This window comes from Ranitomeya variabilis, chromosome 7, assembly GCF_051348905.1.
Source record: "Ranitomeya variabilis isolate aRanVar5 chromosome 7, aRanVar5.hap1, whole genome shotgun sequence".
NCBI classification, from domain to species: Eukaryota; Metazoa; Chordata; class Amphibia; order Anura; family Dendrobatidae; genus Ranitomeya; species Ranitomeya variabilis.
In genome coordinates, this window is record NC_135238.1 from 212,765,361 (window position 1) to 212,784,721 (window position 19,361).

Consider the following 19,361-nt stretch of genomic DNA (forward strand, 5'->3'; position numbering starts at 1 on the left):
AACCATACCTCACATTATGTTGCCTCTGTAACCATACCACACAGCATGCTCCCTCTGTAACCATACCTCACATCATGTTCCTCTGTAACAATACCTCACATTATGTAGCCTCTGTAACCATACCACAGCATGCTCCCTCTGTAACCATACCTCACATCATGTTCCTCTGTAACAATACCTCACATTATGTTGCCTCTGTAACCATACCACACAGCATGCTCCCTCTGTAACCATACCTCACATCATGTTGCCTCTGTAACTGTACCTCACAGCATGCTCCCTCTGTAACCATACCACACAGCATGCTCCCTCTGTAACCGTACCACACATCATGCTCCCTCTGTAACCATACCTCACATTGCCTCTGTAACTGTACCTCACAGCATGCTCCCTCTGTAACCATACCACACAGCATACTCCCTCTGTAACCATACCACACAGCATGCTCCCTCTGTAACCATACCACACATCATGCTCCCTCTGTAACCATACCTCACATTGCCTCTGTAACTGTACCTCACAGCATGCTCCCTCTGTAACCATACCACACAGCATACTCCCTCTGTAACCATACCTCACAGCATGCTCCCTCTGTAACCGTACCACACATCATGCTCCCTCTGTAACCATACCTCACATCATGTTGCCTCTGTAACTGTACCTCACAGCATGCTCCCTCTGTAACCATACCACACAGCATGCTCCCTCTGTAACCATACCTCACAGCATGCTTCCTCTGTAACCATACCTCACATTATGTTCTCTGTAACCATACCTCACAGCATGCTCCCTCTGTAACCGTACCTCACAGCATGCTCCCTCTGTAACCATACCACACAGCATGCTCCCTCTGTAACCATACCACACAGCATGCTCCCTCTGTAACCATACCTCACAGCATGCTCCCTCTGTAACCATACCTCACAGCATGCTCCCTCTGTAACTGTACCTCACAGCATGCTCCCTCTGTAACCATACCTCACAGCATGCTCCCTCTGTAACCATACCTTGCATCATGTTGCCTCTGTAACCATACCAACAGCATGCTCCCTCTGTAACCATACCTCACATTATGTTGTCTCTGTAACCATACCTCACAGCATGCTCCCTCTGTAACCGTACCACACATCATGCTCCCTCTGTAACCATACCTCACATCATGTTGCCTCTGTAACTGTACCTCACAGCATGCTCCCTCTGTAACCATACCACACAGCATGCTCCCTCTGTAACCATACCACACAGCATGCTCCCTCTGTAACCATACCTCACATCATGTTGCCTCTGTAACCATACCTCACAGCATGCTTCCTCTGTAACCATACCTCACATTATGTTCTCTGTAACCATACCTCACAGCATGCTCCCTCTGTAACCGTACCTCACAGCATGCTCCCTCTGTAACCATACCACACAGCATGCTCCCTCTGTAACCATACCACACAGCATGCTCCCTCTGTAACCATACCTCACAGCATGCTCCCTCTGTAACCATACCTCACAGCATGCTCCCTCTGTAACTGTACCTCACAGCATGCTCCCTCTGTAACCATACCTCACAGCATGCTCCCTCTGTAACCATACCTCACAGCATGCTCCCTCTGTAACCATACCTCACAGCATGCTCCCTCTGTAACCATACCTTGCATCATGTTGCCTCTGTAACCATACCAACAGCATGCTCCCTCTGTAACCATACCTCACATTATGTTGTCTCTGTAACCATACCTCACAGCATGCTCCCTCTTGCTAAAGGGCTGATACTGACTTCCGTAGACTTCAGTCCGAGCAGAGCGCAAGGCATGGGCTGTCTGTGGGTCTCACACCCTGAACACGACCATGTAATAAATGTCTATGAGGCTGTTCAATTTGGGTCAGTATACCCTCCTACGTATCGTGCATTACGATCCGCGCCCAGACCTACATCCATGGACACCTTCATGAGTCCTAAGATTTCACTGGTAAACTATGGAGGAATCCACCAAAATGTGTTCAATTTCCCTACAGCACCTCCGCAGGGGAGATTAGGTATTACAAAAATTCCATTTAAACCAATCTATGCCCTGCAGCGCGCGTTCAACCCACATTCCACTATGACCAATGGACGATCCTGCATATAATTTTCACACACGTCCCAGTCTTCAATCAAAGTGTCACTTTTATGGTTAGCGCCTACAAGTCCTTAACGCCAGACCCATTGAATTTTCAATCTTACGTGTATAAGCTGTGAAAAGTCTACAGATCTGAGCGCAAGTGATGAATCTAAATAATGCTTTAATCTTTCTAATTCATTTAAATATTTTTTTTTTTTACAGACATTAGATCAAAACCCATCGATGTGTGTAGAGATTTGTTGTAAATGATACATAAGGTTTTCAACCTTTTTCTTAATATTAATGGATTTTATAAGCGTCACTTTTCGCAGCTCTGAGAAGAAACTGGTGCTGCCCCTAGCAACCAATCAGAGCTTAGCTTTCATCTGTAAAACTGGTGTTGAAGAATCAAAGCTGCCTTTTAATTGGTTGCTATGGGCAAGCAGTGTTTCTCCTTCGTTTTGACAACGTAGGCCCTGGTCACATCTCATTTTTGGTTTAGGTTTAGAGTGTACAGTGGAAAAAACTCAGGCTGTATAGTGCCCAGCTAGATCATCACTCAACTGACAGTAGATAAGCAGTTTGTGAAACAGATGCTATAACAGCTAATGGATGACAGAACACGGTATATGCGGTATATGGCATTCATGTAATGCATATACAGTTGTATATCAGTCAGATGGAGGCCAACATGGCACTATTTTGGCCTTCAGCTGACTAATGGACTCCACCGTGGACCTGTTTAGTATCTACATTGAGCGCTCCTGGCATATGCTAGATTTGAGCAGAAGAAAGCAACATGTGAACAAGGCTTAAGGCTGCCGAATAGTAAAACACTCAATTGTCCATAGCAACTACAGTGATGCCTTTATTTTTACACAGCATTTTGAATATTTATTAAAAGATATTATACCCACCTCTCCTCTTACTTGTCCCATAGCTCACCTCTCTGCCTTGTACTGTGCTAGCGCGCTCCCTTCCTCCGGTTCTTTTTGGTCCTAACTAGTGATGAGTGAGCATGCTCGAGTGCTCATAGTGTCTTCAGCGTGCTCTAATACTATGTTTGAGTCCCCGCGGCTCAATGTCTCGCAGCTGTTAGACAGCAGCAACACATGTAGGGATTGCCTAACAGCCTATCCCTAAGTGGTGCTGCTGTCGAACAGCCAATCCCTATATGTGATGCTGCTGTCGAACAGCCAATCCCTATATGTGATGCTGCTGTCGAACAGCCGCGAGCCATGCAGCTGCAGGGACTCTTAACATAAGTGTTAGAGCACGCCGTAGACACTCTTAGAACTCGAGCATGCTCGCTCATCACTAGTCATCACTAGTGATGAGCGAGTATACTCGTTGCTCGGGTTTTCCCGAGCACGCTCGAGTGGTCTCCAAGTATTTGTGACTGCTTGCCGCAGCTGCATGATTTACGGCTGTTAGACAGCTTGAATACATGTGGGGATTCCCTAGCAACCAGGCAACCCCCACATGTACTCAGGCTGGCTAGCAGCCGTAATTCATGCATCTGCGTCAACAAAAACAAAATCTCCGAGCAGTCACAAATACTCGGAGATTACCCGAGCATGCTCAGGAAAACCAGAGCAACGAGTATACTCGCTCATCACTAGTCCTCTCTTCGGTGACTCATGCGCTTTCTAGGCCTCATTATGTTGTGTGAGGTCCAGACATCACCAAAGAGTGAACACTGAAGAAAAGATAACCAGAGATGTAGAAAGTGATCCATCAGACTATCGGCAGAGGTGATGGGCCAGGTGAGAATTTTTTTTTAAACCCTTAGGGTATGTTTCCACGGTAAGTAAACGCTGCTTGTTTGACGCTGCAGCGTCAAACACGCAGCGTCCAGATGTTCCAGCATAGTGGAGGGGATTTTATGAAATCCCGTCTCCACTATGCGTGGAAACCCGCACGCGGCGGCCCTGCGACTCCGGACATGCTGCGCGTCTTTTCAGATCGCAGCATGTCCGTACACCTTGCGGGGACGCAGCGTCCCCGCAAGGCATATCACAGGGCCCTATGGCGAGGGGTGCGATGATCCCGGATGTGTACTGTACACATCCGGCACCATCGCGTCCCAGGAAGGGGGCGGGGCTTAGCGCCGAGCGGCTTCGCCGCTGCAGCGATACCGCCGCCCCTCCGGACCGTGGAGCCATACCCTTACTTTATTATTCTGTAACCTCAGAGACTAAAAACAACATTTTATACCAGTAAGGCCACGTTCAGTATTTGGTCAGTATTTTACATCAGTATTTGTAAGCCAAAATCAGCAGCAAAAAGTATAATAGAAATACGTCACCACTTCTGTATTTTTCACCCACTCCTGGTTTGGGCCTACAAATACTGAACATACTCTAATTTTTGGCAGATTTGCTCATCTCTATAGCCCACATCTTCAAGCGCCTCCTTTATGACATGGTACAGAAAACCGCTGTTCAGAAGTTGCCCCCATCGTGGCAGGCTCAAGCCTCTCATGAATATATGCAATAAATAGTCAAAGCCCTTTAAGAGCTGAAACCAGAGCTTGGATTGGTTGCTATAGGCAACAAGGCCTTTTTATTTTCTTTAACATTAGACCATTTTGCTAAATTTTGGAAAAGTGCCGTTTTATTTCATGGTGCCTGACTCAACTTTTGTATTGCGTTAGTTCTAATTTGACCATTTCTGGATCACTTTTTCAATGGCGGCAACTGGAGCTGGTGCCATTCGAGTTGCAGGATCCTGGACTATTGAACTTTTCAGTATTTCACCGCCTCTGGTCAAAAACACTGATCACTAGTGATGAGCGAACGTGCTTGGATAAGGCGTTATCTGAGCATGCTCAGGTGCAGAGTGTCTTCGACGTGCTTGAAAAATATGTTCCAGTCCCCGCCGCTGCATGTCTCGCGGCTGTTCGACAGCCACAACACATGCATGGATTGCCTGTTAGGTAATCCCTGCATGCGTTGCGGGTATCGAACAGCAGTGAGACACGCAGGCGTGGGGACGCGAACATATTATTCGAGCACACAGAAGACAGTATTAGCAGCCGAGCATGCTCAGATAACACCTTATCCCAGCACATTCGCTCATCTCTACTGAAAGCCACCTCTTCTTTTGATTAGCCAACCTGGCGCAACTTAATGTCATGTCACAATGATGAGGGCGGCTAGTCAAAAGAGCTGTGGATGTCACCCGCTAGGGCGGTGGTTCCCACAACCTGTGGCCAATGGACCAGGTCCTACAAATCGCACCAACTCTATCAAAACATACAATGTTCTTTTCAATTTACAGTCCCAAAACCATTGATTCCGCCATGTCGGATTTTCTACATGAAATACACAGATCGCAGAAACATAACCCTATGTAGTAGGAGCATGATTAGAAACCATGTAAGGATTTCACATGTAATGTATCTATATTTTGTAAGGTAATTTACCCGATCTCCGGGCTAGTCCCCAGTTCGGGTATGGATGGCATGCACTTGATTTTACAAGTATATAACTGTATGTACATATTGTAAGTAGCACATTTTAGTGAATGTAAAACGCTATAAATAGCCCAAAAATTAAAAAAAAAAACAATTAAAAATAAAAAAAGTTAGGATTTCTATATTGCTTGCCGTATAAAGTTTTGGAAACATTTTACAATGTGTAAATATGGAAATGTATAATTCACTGTAAATTATTTGCAAAATGCTTTAGTATTTAGAGAAGAAAAATATATGCATTGTTATGATAATAAAATAGTAGTTTCTAAAATATTAAAAGGTGTGATTCATTATTGTGTGTAGATGTAATATGTGCAAACACAATCTACCATTTTTAGCCAGAATCTAATGATACCTTGTAAATCTAATGGTAGCCACTAGAGGGCGCACTATTAGAACGCTAGTTAGAATGTCTTCGATGCGAGATCATATGGGAATCTGTAAGTTTATAGCATCGAGCATGAACATTAAGCTCTTCCACATTTTCGGCTGTCCACCCAATCCAAAAAATCCGAACCCATTAAAAAATCCTCAAAACACCATTAGTGATATCAACCAAGAGACATCCACCTGTGGGGTGCTGATTGGTTGGTTCAGTTGTCTTTAAATATGGTCAGGTGAACAGGGATCCTTAAAAAGGGGGTAATCCACCTCTAGCAGGAGGTCTCTGTCTAGACTTATTCCAGGTTGCATGCTGAAGATATCACACGTCTGTACTACTAAGACAAGTGTTATCAACCTTGTAAAAGTGACATCCCCGACTTCATCTCCCAAAGATGCAGTAATTGGAGCTTGATTATCCCTTTAAAGCGTTATTTCCAAGTGGGCAAATTTTGCCTTTTACAAGATGTGATAATATAGCGAACCCCAACAGATCCCAAGAACAGTGCTCCGATTGGATGGGAAGAAGGGTGCGCCGATTGGATGGGAAGAAGAGTGCACCGAATGGATGGGAAGAACAGTACTCCGATTGGATGGGAAGAAGAGTGCACCGATTGGATGGGAAGAAGAGTGCTCTGATTGGATGGGAAGAAGAGTGCTCCGATTGGATGGGAAGAAGGGTGCTCCGATTGGATGGGAAGAAGGGTGCTCCGATTGGATGGGAAGAAGAGTGCTCCGATTGGATGGGAAGAAGAGTGCTCCGATTGGATGGGAAGAAGAGTGCGCCGATTGGATGGGAAGAAGAGTGCGCCGATTGGATGGGAAGAAGAGTGCGCCGATTGGATGGGAAGAAGAGTGCTCCGATTGGATGGGGCAGTGGCCCATTCTTGCATTTCAGATTTGCTGCATGTGGAGCCCAGATGATGGGTGAGTGACCCATTAAATAGGTAATAGTACAAAGTGACAGGGGTATGTCCTATCTCCACCTCCCTTAGACGGATTGCCACTCTTCTCTTTAGGGTCCCTTTCCACTTGCGAGGAAAACGGATGCGTGCAATCCGATTAAAAATCGGATTGCACTCTGACCAATGTTATTTAATAGGTGTCTTTTCATTTGCGATTTTTTTCTCAGCCGAAATCGGACTGAGAAAAATCTGGATCGGCTGAGAAAAAAATCGCAGCATGCTGCGTATTGCTGCGATTCTCGGACGAGACTCGCCAATGCAAGTCAATGGGTGCGAGAAAAAAATCGCACAGCACTCGCACCATGCGAGTTCTGTCCGATTTTTACGCACCGGTGACCTTTGAAAAGCCGGTAATTCAGCGCGGTGTACAGTAAAATCACACTGACAGGTTAGAATAGACTAGATATATACACATAGAATGTGTATATATACATATATATATGTCAGTGAGACACCTATATATGTATATTTAATGCAGCACTAGATAGCATTAAAGCCGCTAATTCAATTGCCGGCTTCTCATTTCTCCTGCACAAACCCGACAGGATATGAGACATGGTTTACATACAGTAAACCATCTCATATCCCCTTTTTTTTGCATATTCCACATTACTAATGTTAGTAGTGTGTATGTGCAAAATTTCAGCGCTGTAGCTGCTGAAATAAAGGGTTAAATGGCGGAAAAAATTGGCGTGGGCTCCCGCGCAATTTTCTCCACCAGAGTGGTAAAGCCAGTGACTGAGGGCAGATATTAATAGCCAGGAGAGGGTCCATGGTTATTGGCCCCCCCGTGGCTAAAAACATCTGCCCCCAGCCACCCCAGAAAAGGCACATCTGGAAGATGCGCCTATTCTGGCACTTGGCCACTCTCTTCCCACTCCCTGTAGCGGTGGGATATGGGGTAATGAAGGGTTAATGCCACCTTGGTATTGTAAGGTGACATTAAGCCAGATTAATAATGGAGAGGCGTCAATTATGACATCTATCCATTATTAATCCAATTGTAGGAAAGGGTTAAAAAACACACACACGATTTAAAAGTAGTTTAATGAAATAAACACAGCGGTTGTTGTAATAATTTGTTGCTCTCTCAATCCATCAACAACACCCTCGCTTGGCAAAATAATAACCGCACAAGATACATACCTTCTGATGTCCGATCATGTCCCACGAGGTAATCCATCTGAAGGGGTTAACTAATATTACAGGCAGAGCTGCGATAAACCACTCACTGGTGCCTGTAATCCCCCGGGTGCTGAAAGGAAAGCAGGATCTGTACTTACATTGAGTCGCGGTGATGCGCCCTCTGGTGGATGTTCTCATAAACTGCAGCCTGGGAACTTTTTCCCACGCTCCAGGTCATATGAGGACATCCAGCAGGGGCGCATCACCGCGACTGAAGGAAATGTAGGTCAATGACCTACATTTCATTCATTCGCCGGGGAATTACAAGCACGAGCACCGCTGCATTAGCAGGGCTCCTGCCTGTAATATTAGTTAACCCCTTCAGATGGATTACATCGTGGGACGTGATCTGACATCTGAGGGTATGTATCTTGTGCGTTTATTATGTTGCCAAGCGAGGGTGTTGCTGATGGATTGAGAGAGCAATAAATTATTACAACAACCGCTGTCTTTATTTCATTAAACTACTTTGTAATCATGTGTGTGTGTGTTTTTTAACCCTTTCCTACAATTGGATTAATAATGGATAGGTGACATAATTGACGCCTCTCCATTATTAATCTGGCTTAATGTCACCTTACAATAGCAAGGTGGCATTAACCCTTCATTACCCCATATCCCACCGCTACAGGGAGTGGGAAGAGAGTGGCCAAGTGCCAGAATAGGCGCATCTTCCAGATGTGCCTTTTCTGGGGTGGCTGGGGGCAGATGTTTGTAGCCAGGGGGGGCCAATAACCATGGACCCTCTCCTGGCTATTAATATCTGCCCTCAGTCACTGGCTTTACCGCTCTGGCGGAGAAAATTGCGCGGGAGCCCACGCCAATTTTTTCCGCGAGTTAACCCTTAAATTTAATAGCTACAGCACCCAAATTTTGCACGTACACACTACTAACATTAGTAGTGTGGAATATGCAAAAAAAAAGGGGATATGAGATGGTTTACTGTATGTAAACCATGTCTCATATCATGTCGGGTTTGTGAAGGAGTTGAATTAGCGGCTTTTAAGCTATCTAGCGCTGCATTAAATATAAATCTAGATATATAGGTGTCTCACTGACATATATATATGTATATATACCTATTCTATGTGTATATATCTACTCTATTCTAACCTGTCAGTGTGATTTTACTGTACACCGCGCTGAATTGCCGGCTTTTCAAAGGACACCGGTGCGTACAAATCGGACAGTAATACGGATGTCATACGGATGATGCGATTATAAAAAACGGATGATGCGATTAAAAATCGCATTGTACTCGCATGACACTCGCATGAAAATCGCATACGTTCCATCCGTTTTTTCGGTCCAGATTACGGACCGTTTTTTATCTCGCAAGTGGAAAGGGACCCTTAGGCGAAGTTCAGACATTCAGTATTTTACATCAGTATTTGTAAGCAAATCAGGAATGGAACAAATACTAATATGTGAGCGTGACCTTAGCCTGTGTATGCTCCGGCCGCACAACCAAATTTAAAGGTAACAGGTCATTAGATTCATGCTGGCCGGACCACAAGCAACACGAATGCGTGAATCAGTCGGACTTCACGATTGCAAAACAGGTAAGTTTCACTCTCAAATGCTAGTGTTTCAGAAAACGAACCGGTGACCATGGGGAGAGAGCAGACTAATCAAATGCACCACACACACAGCTCCTGCCCACATCACTAAAGTTGATTGGCAGGTCTCTACTAGTGATGAGCGAATGTGCTGGGATAAGGTGTTATCTGAGCATGCTCGGGTGCTAACAGTATCTTCGGCGTGCTCGAATAATATGTTCTAGTCCCCGCAGCTGCATGTTTCATGGCTGTTCGACAACCACAACACATGCAGGGACTGCCTGTCGAACAGCCGCGAGACATGCAGCCACAGGGGCTTGCACATATTTTTCGAGCACGTCGAAGACACTGTTAGCACCCGAGCATGCTCAGGTAACACCTTATCCCAGCACACTCGCTCATCACTAGTCTCTATAGATATGAGAAACCTGTCAGAGCAGAGCAGGGGTTCTTAGTTTTTAGTCAGGTCTCTTATAAGGCCCTTCCCCCCAAACAATGGCCCTCATTGATCAAAACAAGTTTGCCAGAATTCTGTCAAAGTGTTTGAAGTGGTGCAAAAATTGTGACTCTTGGCATTTTCACACCAGTTTTGCCAAAATGAGCACATCCGAGTGCAGTCCAATATCTGCAGCATAATGGAGACTTTTTGTCCATCTCCTCAGCCAAGAGCATCAGATCACGCACTGATCAACTCTGATCAGTGTAAATATATATTTTCAAATTTTTGTTTTTTTTATTACATACAATGAATTTAAAATAAACACGGAAAACACATCAGGCTCCTAAGACGATATACAGGTAGTCCTCGAGTTATGACGTTGATCCGTTCTTACGCGGCGTGGTAAACCGAATTTCGACGCAAGTTGGACCATACGTTCATACAGTACTGTACCATACAGTCGAACGACTAAGTCCTAATGACCTGCCAATTTCTGTTGGTGTTGATCGCCTTCTGATATCCACTTTCACCTCCATGGTGATGGCCTTCCTCTTCGTTGATGCACTGGTATCAGATGAGTCTAGCTTACGTTTGGGAGCCATAATGAAGGCTGTTATGGCGTGCAGGAGACTCGTTTTCCTCGTGTAACCGGGTACAGTACTGGACTCTATTCTTTCGCCGCTGCACGTAGTTCGACTTACGACGCAAAACCGCATGTCGGAATGAGGCGTCATATAAAGCGTCGTAACCACGAAACGACGTAACTCGAGACCGTTGTAACCCTAGGACTAACTGTATAGTCATCATAATATTACGGATAAAATTATGGGGCTTTAATATGAGGAAGTGTGAGACACACTGAAAAGATCACTGAAAAAAAAAACCACAAAAAAGAACCAGTGCGGAAGTCCATAATGTAAACAAATATAACAAATTTATTGAAAAATACAAAAGTCTCTAACAGCTAAAGGGGCAAAATCAGCAATCACAAACATACTGTATGGCAAGGGAGACAGGCTGACACATCTGCTCAAGTAAGATAAAGCACATCGCAATGCTTGTAACAATCAGGATGTTGTACATAAAACATATCATATAGTAACAAATAGCCTCTAGCCCCATGAGGAAGGTAATAGCCGAAACGCGCGTTGGGGAGGGCGGGAGTCGGTGCGGCACACTGTGTACTTATCAGGTATCCTGTCCCACTTACATAGCATGTATTTGTACCACGTTGTTTAATGCACATTTGTGCCTAGGAATTTCCCTGATTATTGCAGTAATGCTATTTGGTACTATATGGTATGTTTTATGTACAACATCCTCATTGTTACAAGCATTGCGATGTGCTTTATCTTACTTGAGGAGATGTGTCAGCCTGTCTCCCTTGCCATATAGTATGTTTGTGATTGCCGATTTTACCCCTTTAGCTGTTAAGAGACACTTGTATTTTTCAATAAATTTGTTCTATTTGTTTACATTATGGACTTCTGCACTGGTTCTTTCTTGTGGTTTTTATACAATGAATTCGACCAGTTTATAAAACACCACTTTTTTTTTTTTTAATTCACTAGCTTTATTTATACAAATGGTGCTAAGAAATAAAATAACTAATAAAATATGTATTTGATTGCACACGTACAAGTTCATGTATGGTTCTTGCAAACAAAGACAAATAAAAAAAAAAAAAAAGTCAGAAGTTTGAAGAGAGCAAAAAAAATAAAAATGAAGATTCAGATTATATAGCACAATATGGCAAGAAATGTACAGAAAAGCAGAAAATTGGTTATATCATAAGCCGGGAGTGTGAAGTGCTCCTACTAGTCTGGAAGTCGTAAAAAGTTTTTTTTTTTTTTTTTAATGTTAGGCAAGCAAGAGATCAGGTTTTCTTAAAGAGCAAGTTCTCAAAACTATAGGTGGCAGGCAGCGCCCCTAACACTCTGGAGATGCAGGCACCAATATGGCCACCAAGGTTTATCCACCATAGTCGATCATTTTCAGAAATAAAGTCCACTAGCTTTTTCTTTTAGGTCGGGTAAAAATGCATTCAGATTCTGCTAGAAACAAACGTAGTAATTCATTACATTGTAATTTGTGCATAAGTCCGTTAATACACGCTCAAGTTGGGGAAAAAAAATATACATTAAAAAAAAAACACCTAGAAGGGAAATTGCTGTCTTTCTTCCATGTGATAACTACATTGGTTGCATATTATTACAAGCAGGCACTTTTTATGCTTCAAATAGAATATTGGCTTATGTACTCATCACTAGAAGAAAACCAGATCTTCAAAGGCTGACATTACATTTTTTTTTTTTGTTTTTTTATTATAGTGACCCCCTGCGTCCTAGTATACAAATACAAAATAAGTTAATGCATTAGGCTTCAGCACTTATATGTAGTTGGCTTGACTGGTAAAACAGAACTACTAAATTATACAACAGATACACTTGGTTCCTTCCTTGTAGAATTCACATGTTGGGTTTTGTGTTGACGTTCTTCATGGAAATTCAGATGGACATGGTGCACTGCACAAACTGCAAGAACAAGGAAAAGCGTCTTAGGAATCGAGAAGACGAACACGAGAAGGTGGTCATCAAGATCGGTCAATGGTAGTTTATGGGCGGCCAAACCAAAAGTAAAGCAAGGCTGGAATTCACAACTTAGACCACGATGTCCAAACCGGCTGCGGGTCTCCTGACTCGAACTCAACAGTCTCAAGTCTGCTAATCAGGCCGATCAGGATATCACGGTCTGGGCTCAGATCCTGAAAGATGGATGTGTGAAATTGGCCTAGGGGCTTGTTTCCATTTGCGAGAAACACGTCCATGTCTCGCATGTGGAAACCAAGCTGTGGTGCCGGCACTCCAGAGCGGAGCATGCAGCTCCATGTGTTCCTATGCGGCCGCACGCTCCGCTCCCAAGAGCCGGCACCACAGCTTGGTTTCCACATGCGAGACACAGACGTGTTTCTCGCAAATGGAAACAAGCCCTTAGGGTGAGGTTAGGCGGCTGGATTAATCGGGAACGCAGTGCACGGACTGGCCGGCGGGTCTTCTGAGCACAGCGTGAGAGCTACATAGAAAGACATGAAGCTGTGAGGCTCGGCTTGGGAGAGCGGCCGGCCAGTCCATGCACTGCGCTCTGATCTTGGCCTGATTCATACGGCCGCCTGACTGTGTGACCCAAGGGTGACTAATTATCCCCTTCGTTGTCAGGATAACATTTTTAACTTTCTCTTTATTGGCAAAAGTTAACAAAAAGAAGCAAAATTAACAAATTAATAAAAAAAAAAAAATTATATACACACGTGTACTCTTATAGTAACTTGTCACATAGGTGCCTTCATGCAATATTGTGTACAAAGTTTTTTGTTTTTTTTTAATGCACAAGACTTTCACTCTACTAGAAATGTAAAACGCTGAATTTTTTTGCACATCGAAAATTTACAACGTCAAAAACGCATTGTGGGAACTTCACCTAAAAAAGGCAAGAAAAAAAAAAAAAACCCCACAGCTTATAAGGTTTGAGCACAGATTGCAATGCACGGACTGGTCGCAGGTCTCCGGAATTTCTGTTCAGTTTCACCGTGTCTGCGAATTGAGATACTGATTTGGCTTTTATCCTAAGTCATTTTGCGCGGCTCGTTAAAGGGTTGATTGTGACTTGTAGGATCGCTACTTCCAACAGGTGGCGCTATAGAGTTAAGTCCTCTGTCTCAGAAGAGGCAATTTGAATGTTCAGTTTCCTCTAATTTGATGGGACTTCTTTACAAGTCCTAATAATTTTTCCATCCAAAACAAAACAAAATTATTCTGATATTTATATATAAGGCAGATTTGGGTCACTAAATTTCCCATACAGCAGAGGAATAGTTTGTCCTACTTTTGCAATCTTTGTCCATGTGTCCAATTACAAAAGGGATCCCCTACCAGCGGAGAGGAACCCCCCCCACCCCCCCCAAAAAAAAACCAAGACTTTGTTGCTCGCCTCACCGAACCATCTCTTAGTAAAGCAACCCCTTTATAGATCTCAAGATGTTCATCTATATGATCTGCTGCATTACCAGGACACTGCTGGGTCTGAGTGATGGCGCTGCACTGTGCAGATACTTACATCGTCGTACATAAAGTTCACAATCCCTTGCTGCATGCTGTCTCTTCGCCGAAAGACCTCTGTATGAACAAGAACAAAAGGTTATTTTTTTGCAGGAGTGGGCGTTATGTCCCGGAAACCAGCCGCTCCTACATTATCACCTATGTATAGGGCGGTCTTTAAAAATCAATCTAGGGCCAAAATTCTGTGTCGATTTGAAAACATCTGCATTCAGATCCTGATCATTGGCTGGCTTTTACACCACTGCTGAGATTAAAGACGTCTTGTGATATGGCTGGGATATTAGCAGGGGTCTGACCTTTGAGACCCCACTGATTGTGAGAAAGAAAGATATGCAGTGCTGGAGTAGGGTTGTGTCCCAAAAATAGGAGTCCCTGTGCTAACCCAGTGTCTTCGGTGAACTCGAAAAATATGTTCTAGTCCCCGCGGCTGCATGTCTCGGCTGTTAACCCCTTCATGACCCAGCCTATTTTGACCTTAATGACCTTGCCGTTTTTTGCAATTCTGACCAGTGTCCCTTCATGGAGGTAATAACTCCGGAACGCTTCAACGGATCCTAGCGATTCTGAGATTGTTTTTTCGTGACATATTGGGCTTCATATTAGTGGTAAATTTAGGTCGATAATTTCTGCGTTTGTGAAAAAAAACGAAAATTTGGTGAAAATTTCGCAATTTTCACATTTTGAATTTTTATTCTGTTAAACCAGAGAGTTATGTGACACAAAATAGTTAATAAATAACATTTTCCACATGTCTACTTCACATCAGCACAATTTTGGAAACAAAATATTTTTTGCTAGGAAGTTATAAGGGTTAAAATTTGACCAGTGATTTCTCATTTTTACAACAAAATTTACAAAACCATTTTTTTTAGGGACCACCTCACATTTGAAGTCAGTTTAAGGGTATGTGCACACGTTGCAGATTCTGCCGCAGCGGATTTGGAAAATCCGCAGTGCAAAACCACTGCGGTTTTCACGGCGGATTTCATCGCGGTTTCTTCTGCGGGTTTTCAACTGCACTTTCCTATTGGTGCTTGTTAAAAACCGCTGCGGAATCCGCAGAAAGAATTGACATGCTGCTGAAATAATCCGCTGCGTTTCCGTGCGGATTTATCCGCAGCATGTGCACAGCGGTTTTTTTTTCCCCATAGGGTTTACATGGTACTGTAAACTTTGGGAAAACTGCTGCGGATCCGCAGCGTCAAATCCGCTGCGGATCCGCAGCAAAATCCGCAGCGTGTGCACATACCCTGAGGGTTCTATATGGCTGAAAATACCCAAAAGTGACACCATTCTAAAAACTGCACCCCTCAAGGTGCTCAAAACCACATTCAAGAAGTTTATTAACCCTTCAGGTGTTTCACAGCAGCAGAAGCAACATGGAAGGAAAAAATGAACATTTAACTTTTTAGTCACAAAAATGATCTTTTAGCAACAATTCTTTTATTTTCCCAAGGGTAAAAGGAGAAACTGAACCACGAAAGTTGTTGTCCAATTTGTCCTGAGTACGCTGATACCTCATATGTGGGGGTAAACCACTGTTTGGGCGCACGGCAGGGCTCGGAATGGAAGGAGCGCCATTTGGCTTTTTGAATGGAAAATTAGCTCCAATCATTAGCGGACACCATGTCGTGTTTGGAGAGCCCCTGTGTACCTAAACATTGGAGCTCCCCCACAAGTGACCCCATTTTGGAAACTAGACCTCCCAAGGAACTAATCTAGATGTGTGGTGAGCACTTTGAACCCCCAAGTGCTTCACAGAAGTTTATAATGCAGAGCCATGAAAATAAAAAATAATTTTTCTTTTCTCAAAAATGATTTTTTAGCCCGCAAATTTTTAATTTTCCCAAGGGTAACAGGAGAAATTTGACCCCAACAGTTGTTGTCCAGTTTCTCCTGAGTACGCTGATACCCCATATGTGGGGGTAAACCACTGTTTGGGCACATGCCGGGGTTCGGAAGGGAAGTAGTGACGTTTTGAAATGCAGACTTTGATGGAATGCTCTGCGGGCGTCACGTTGCGTTTGCAGAGCCCCTGATGTGCCTAAACAGTAGAAACCTCTAGATTCTAACTCAAACACTAACCCCAACACACCCCTAACCCTAATCCCAACCCTAACCACAACCCTAACCCCAACACACCCCTAACCCTAATTCCAACCCTAACTCTAATTCCAACCCTAACCCTAAGGCTATGTGCCCACGTTCCAGATTTGTGCGGATTTTTCGGCACCGTTTTTGAAAAATCAGCAGGTAAAACGCACTGCGCTTTACCTGTGGATTTACTGCAGATTTCCAGTGTTTTTTGTCTGGATTTCACCTGCGGATTCCTATTATGGAGCAGGTGTAAAACGCTGCGGAATCCGCACAAAGAATTGACATGCTGAGAAAAATACAACGCAGCGTTTCCGCGCTGTATTTTCCGCACCATGGGCACAGCGGATTTGGTTTTCCATAGGTTTACGTGGTACTGTAAACGTGATGGAAAACTGCTACGGATCCGCAGCCGAATCCGCACCGTGTGCACATAGCCTAATTATAACCCTAAGTGCAACCCTAGCCCTAAGTGCAACCCTAGCCCTAAGTGCAACCCTAGCCCTAAGTGCAACCCTAGCCCTAAGTGCAACCCTAGCCCTAAGTGCAACCCTAGCCCTAAGTGCAACCCTAGCCCTAAGTGCAACCCTAGCCCTAAGTGCAACCCTAGCCCTAAGTGCAACCCTAGCCCTAAGTGCAACCCTAGCCCTAAGTGCAACCCTAGCCCTAAGTGCAACCCTAGCCCTAAGTGCAACCCTAGCCCTAAGTGCAACCCTAGCCCTAAGTGCAACCCTAGCCCTAAGTGCAACCCTAGCCCTAAGTGCAACCCTAGCCCTAAGTGCAACCCTAGCCCTAAGTGCAACCCTAGCCCTAAGTGCAACCCTAGCCCTAAGTGCAACCCTAGCCCTAAGTGCAACCCTAGCCCTAAGTGCAACCCTAGCCCTAAGTGCAACCCTAGCCCTACCCCTAACGAAAAAACTAAAATAAATATATTTTCTGTATTTTATTATTGTCCCTACCTATGGGGGTGATAAGGGGGGGTGGTGGTGTTTATTTACTATTTTTTTTTTATTTTGATAGCTGTGATTGATCGCTGTGATAAGTTCTAAGTGTACAGGGAACGAATCTGCCGGCCGATTCGGCAGGCGCACTGAGGGGAGGACGGGGGAGAGGAAGGCGCTTAGAACAGGACGGAGGGGTAGGGAACACTGACGGCGGCTGCAGATCGCCGCTGTCAGTCGGTGGGGGGGCCAGATCGGGGTCTCCAGCCATGGCAGATGCTATTGCAGCATCGGATTGTAATATTTCACCAATTTTCATAGGTGAAATATTACAGATTGCTCTGATTGGCTGTTGAAAGTGAAACAGCCAATCAGAGCGATCGTAGCCGCGGGGGGGGGCTGTAGTACCACTCCCCCTGTCCCTGCAGGTCGGGTGAAATTGGAGTTAACCCTTTCACCCGGCCTGCAGGGACGCTATCCGACCATGACACATATGCTGCGTCACAGGTCAGAATGGCACAGGTTTTCATGATGCATACGCTGCGTCAAAGGTCGGGAAGGGGTTAAGCACCAGCAACACATACAGGGACTTCCTGTCTGTTAGGTAATCCCTGCATGGACAACCGCAAGACATGGAGCCGCGGGGATTCAAACTTATTTCGACTCTCGCTAGTAGGGTCCCGAATTGGGTGCCAATACTAACACATTGTACTTCTTGACCAGACGCCCCCGTTAATATTTTACCAGTCATTCTTGGAACAAAGCAATCACCTGTTAAAGCTCGGAGCTTGACGCAGCACGCAACATAGTCATCGAAGAATATCCTGCCATTCCTACTGTAGCGCTTCACTATAGCATTCAGGGTTGATGGGTTTAGTCTGTATCCTGAAAGAAAGTGACAGAAACATAACTCAAGGTCGAGGCTGATAGATTTCATAGGGGAGCTCTGGGTCGGGGGTCTGCGTGCAAAGCATAAAGATATGTGAATCTTACGGTAATGAGTGGTGGTACACCACTAGGAATAAATAGGCCCCACCCACAGTCCTACTGAAAAGGACTACATTTCTGCACTGTATAAGCAGAATATGACGTAGTGATTACATTAGTTTTTTGTGTTTAATGTAATTTTTTTTTTTTTTGTTGACAATGTTTTGTTTTCGTATTACAATCTACATTAAAAAAAAAAAAAGTAGAACTTTGGAATCTTGCTATTTTCACAGTGGCCTCCTGAAGCTTTTCCTTCCGGATTAACTTCCTGTTCTTTACAAAAAGACTTTTCAGAAGTCTCATTACCATCAGAGGCAGCACTAGTATTGCAGGTAAACACGTCTATGAGCAGCTGATAACAGGATTCGACATGCACAATAGTTGTCTCCTTTCCCTCCACAATCACCTTTCGCACTCGCTCATTAGATGCTCTTCATGTTCAGTTTGTCCGAAAGTGGGGACAGGGACGTCACTGCTAATTGGGCGCAGTGCATCACGTGTCATTCCACCGCATCACAGCCCCGGGACTGCGAGTGCCAACACCGTGGGAACAGAGTTGGCACGAGAGGTCAGTATAGGCTTTAGGTTATCGGGGCTGACCATTTAGTTTAAGAAGGGGTTGTCCTAGTAGTGGACAACCCCCATTATGCATCAAAATGGGAGCAGAGTCAGATTATTGCTACTAATGTATATGTGGCGCTCCTGGATCTTTTAAATACATATCATGATATGGGGGGGGGGGGGAAAATAAAAAATAGTGGAATAATTTATGATGGCACGTGCCCTTTAACACAAGGTTAGAAGCCTGAACTAGACATCTAAGAAAAACTTTGGATCACAACACGTTTTAGTCTGATACTCCATAATGCAGCCTCACTTGGGCCTGTAACATTAACCCCTTCATGACCTTGGGATTTTTCGTTTTTCCGTATTCGTTTTTCACTCCCCTCCTTCCCAGAGCCATAACTTTTTTATTTTTCCGTCAATTTGGCCATGTGAGGGCTTATTTTTTGCGGGACGAGTTGTACTTTTGAACGATATCATTGGTTTTATTATGTCGTGTATTAGAAAACGGGAAAAAAATTCCAAGTGCGGTGAAATTGCAAAAAAAGTGCAATCCCACA

General features: G+C 44.3%; 1 protein-coding gene across 1 annotated transcript in view; it reads right to left on the reverse strand.

Moving 5' to 3' along the window:
- Positions 1-11,648: 11,648 nt before the first annotated feature.
- GCA (grancalcin) overlaps positions 11,649-19,361 on the reverse strand; it is a 31,730-nt gene continuing 24,017 nt past the window's right edge. Inside the window, exons 6-8 of the mRNA XM_077272826.1 lie at positions 18,022-18,135; positions 14,214-14,272; positions 11,649-12,634 (exon numbers count right to left, since the gene is read on the reverse strand). Coding sequence (XP_077128941.1) covers positions 12,608-12,634; positions 14,214-14,272; positions 18,022-18,135 — 200 coding nt within the window. The 3' untranslated portion in view covers positions 11,649-12,607. The remainder of the gene's footprint in view (positions 12,635-14,213; positions 14,273-18,021; positions 18,136-19,361) is intronic.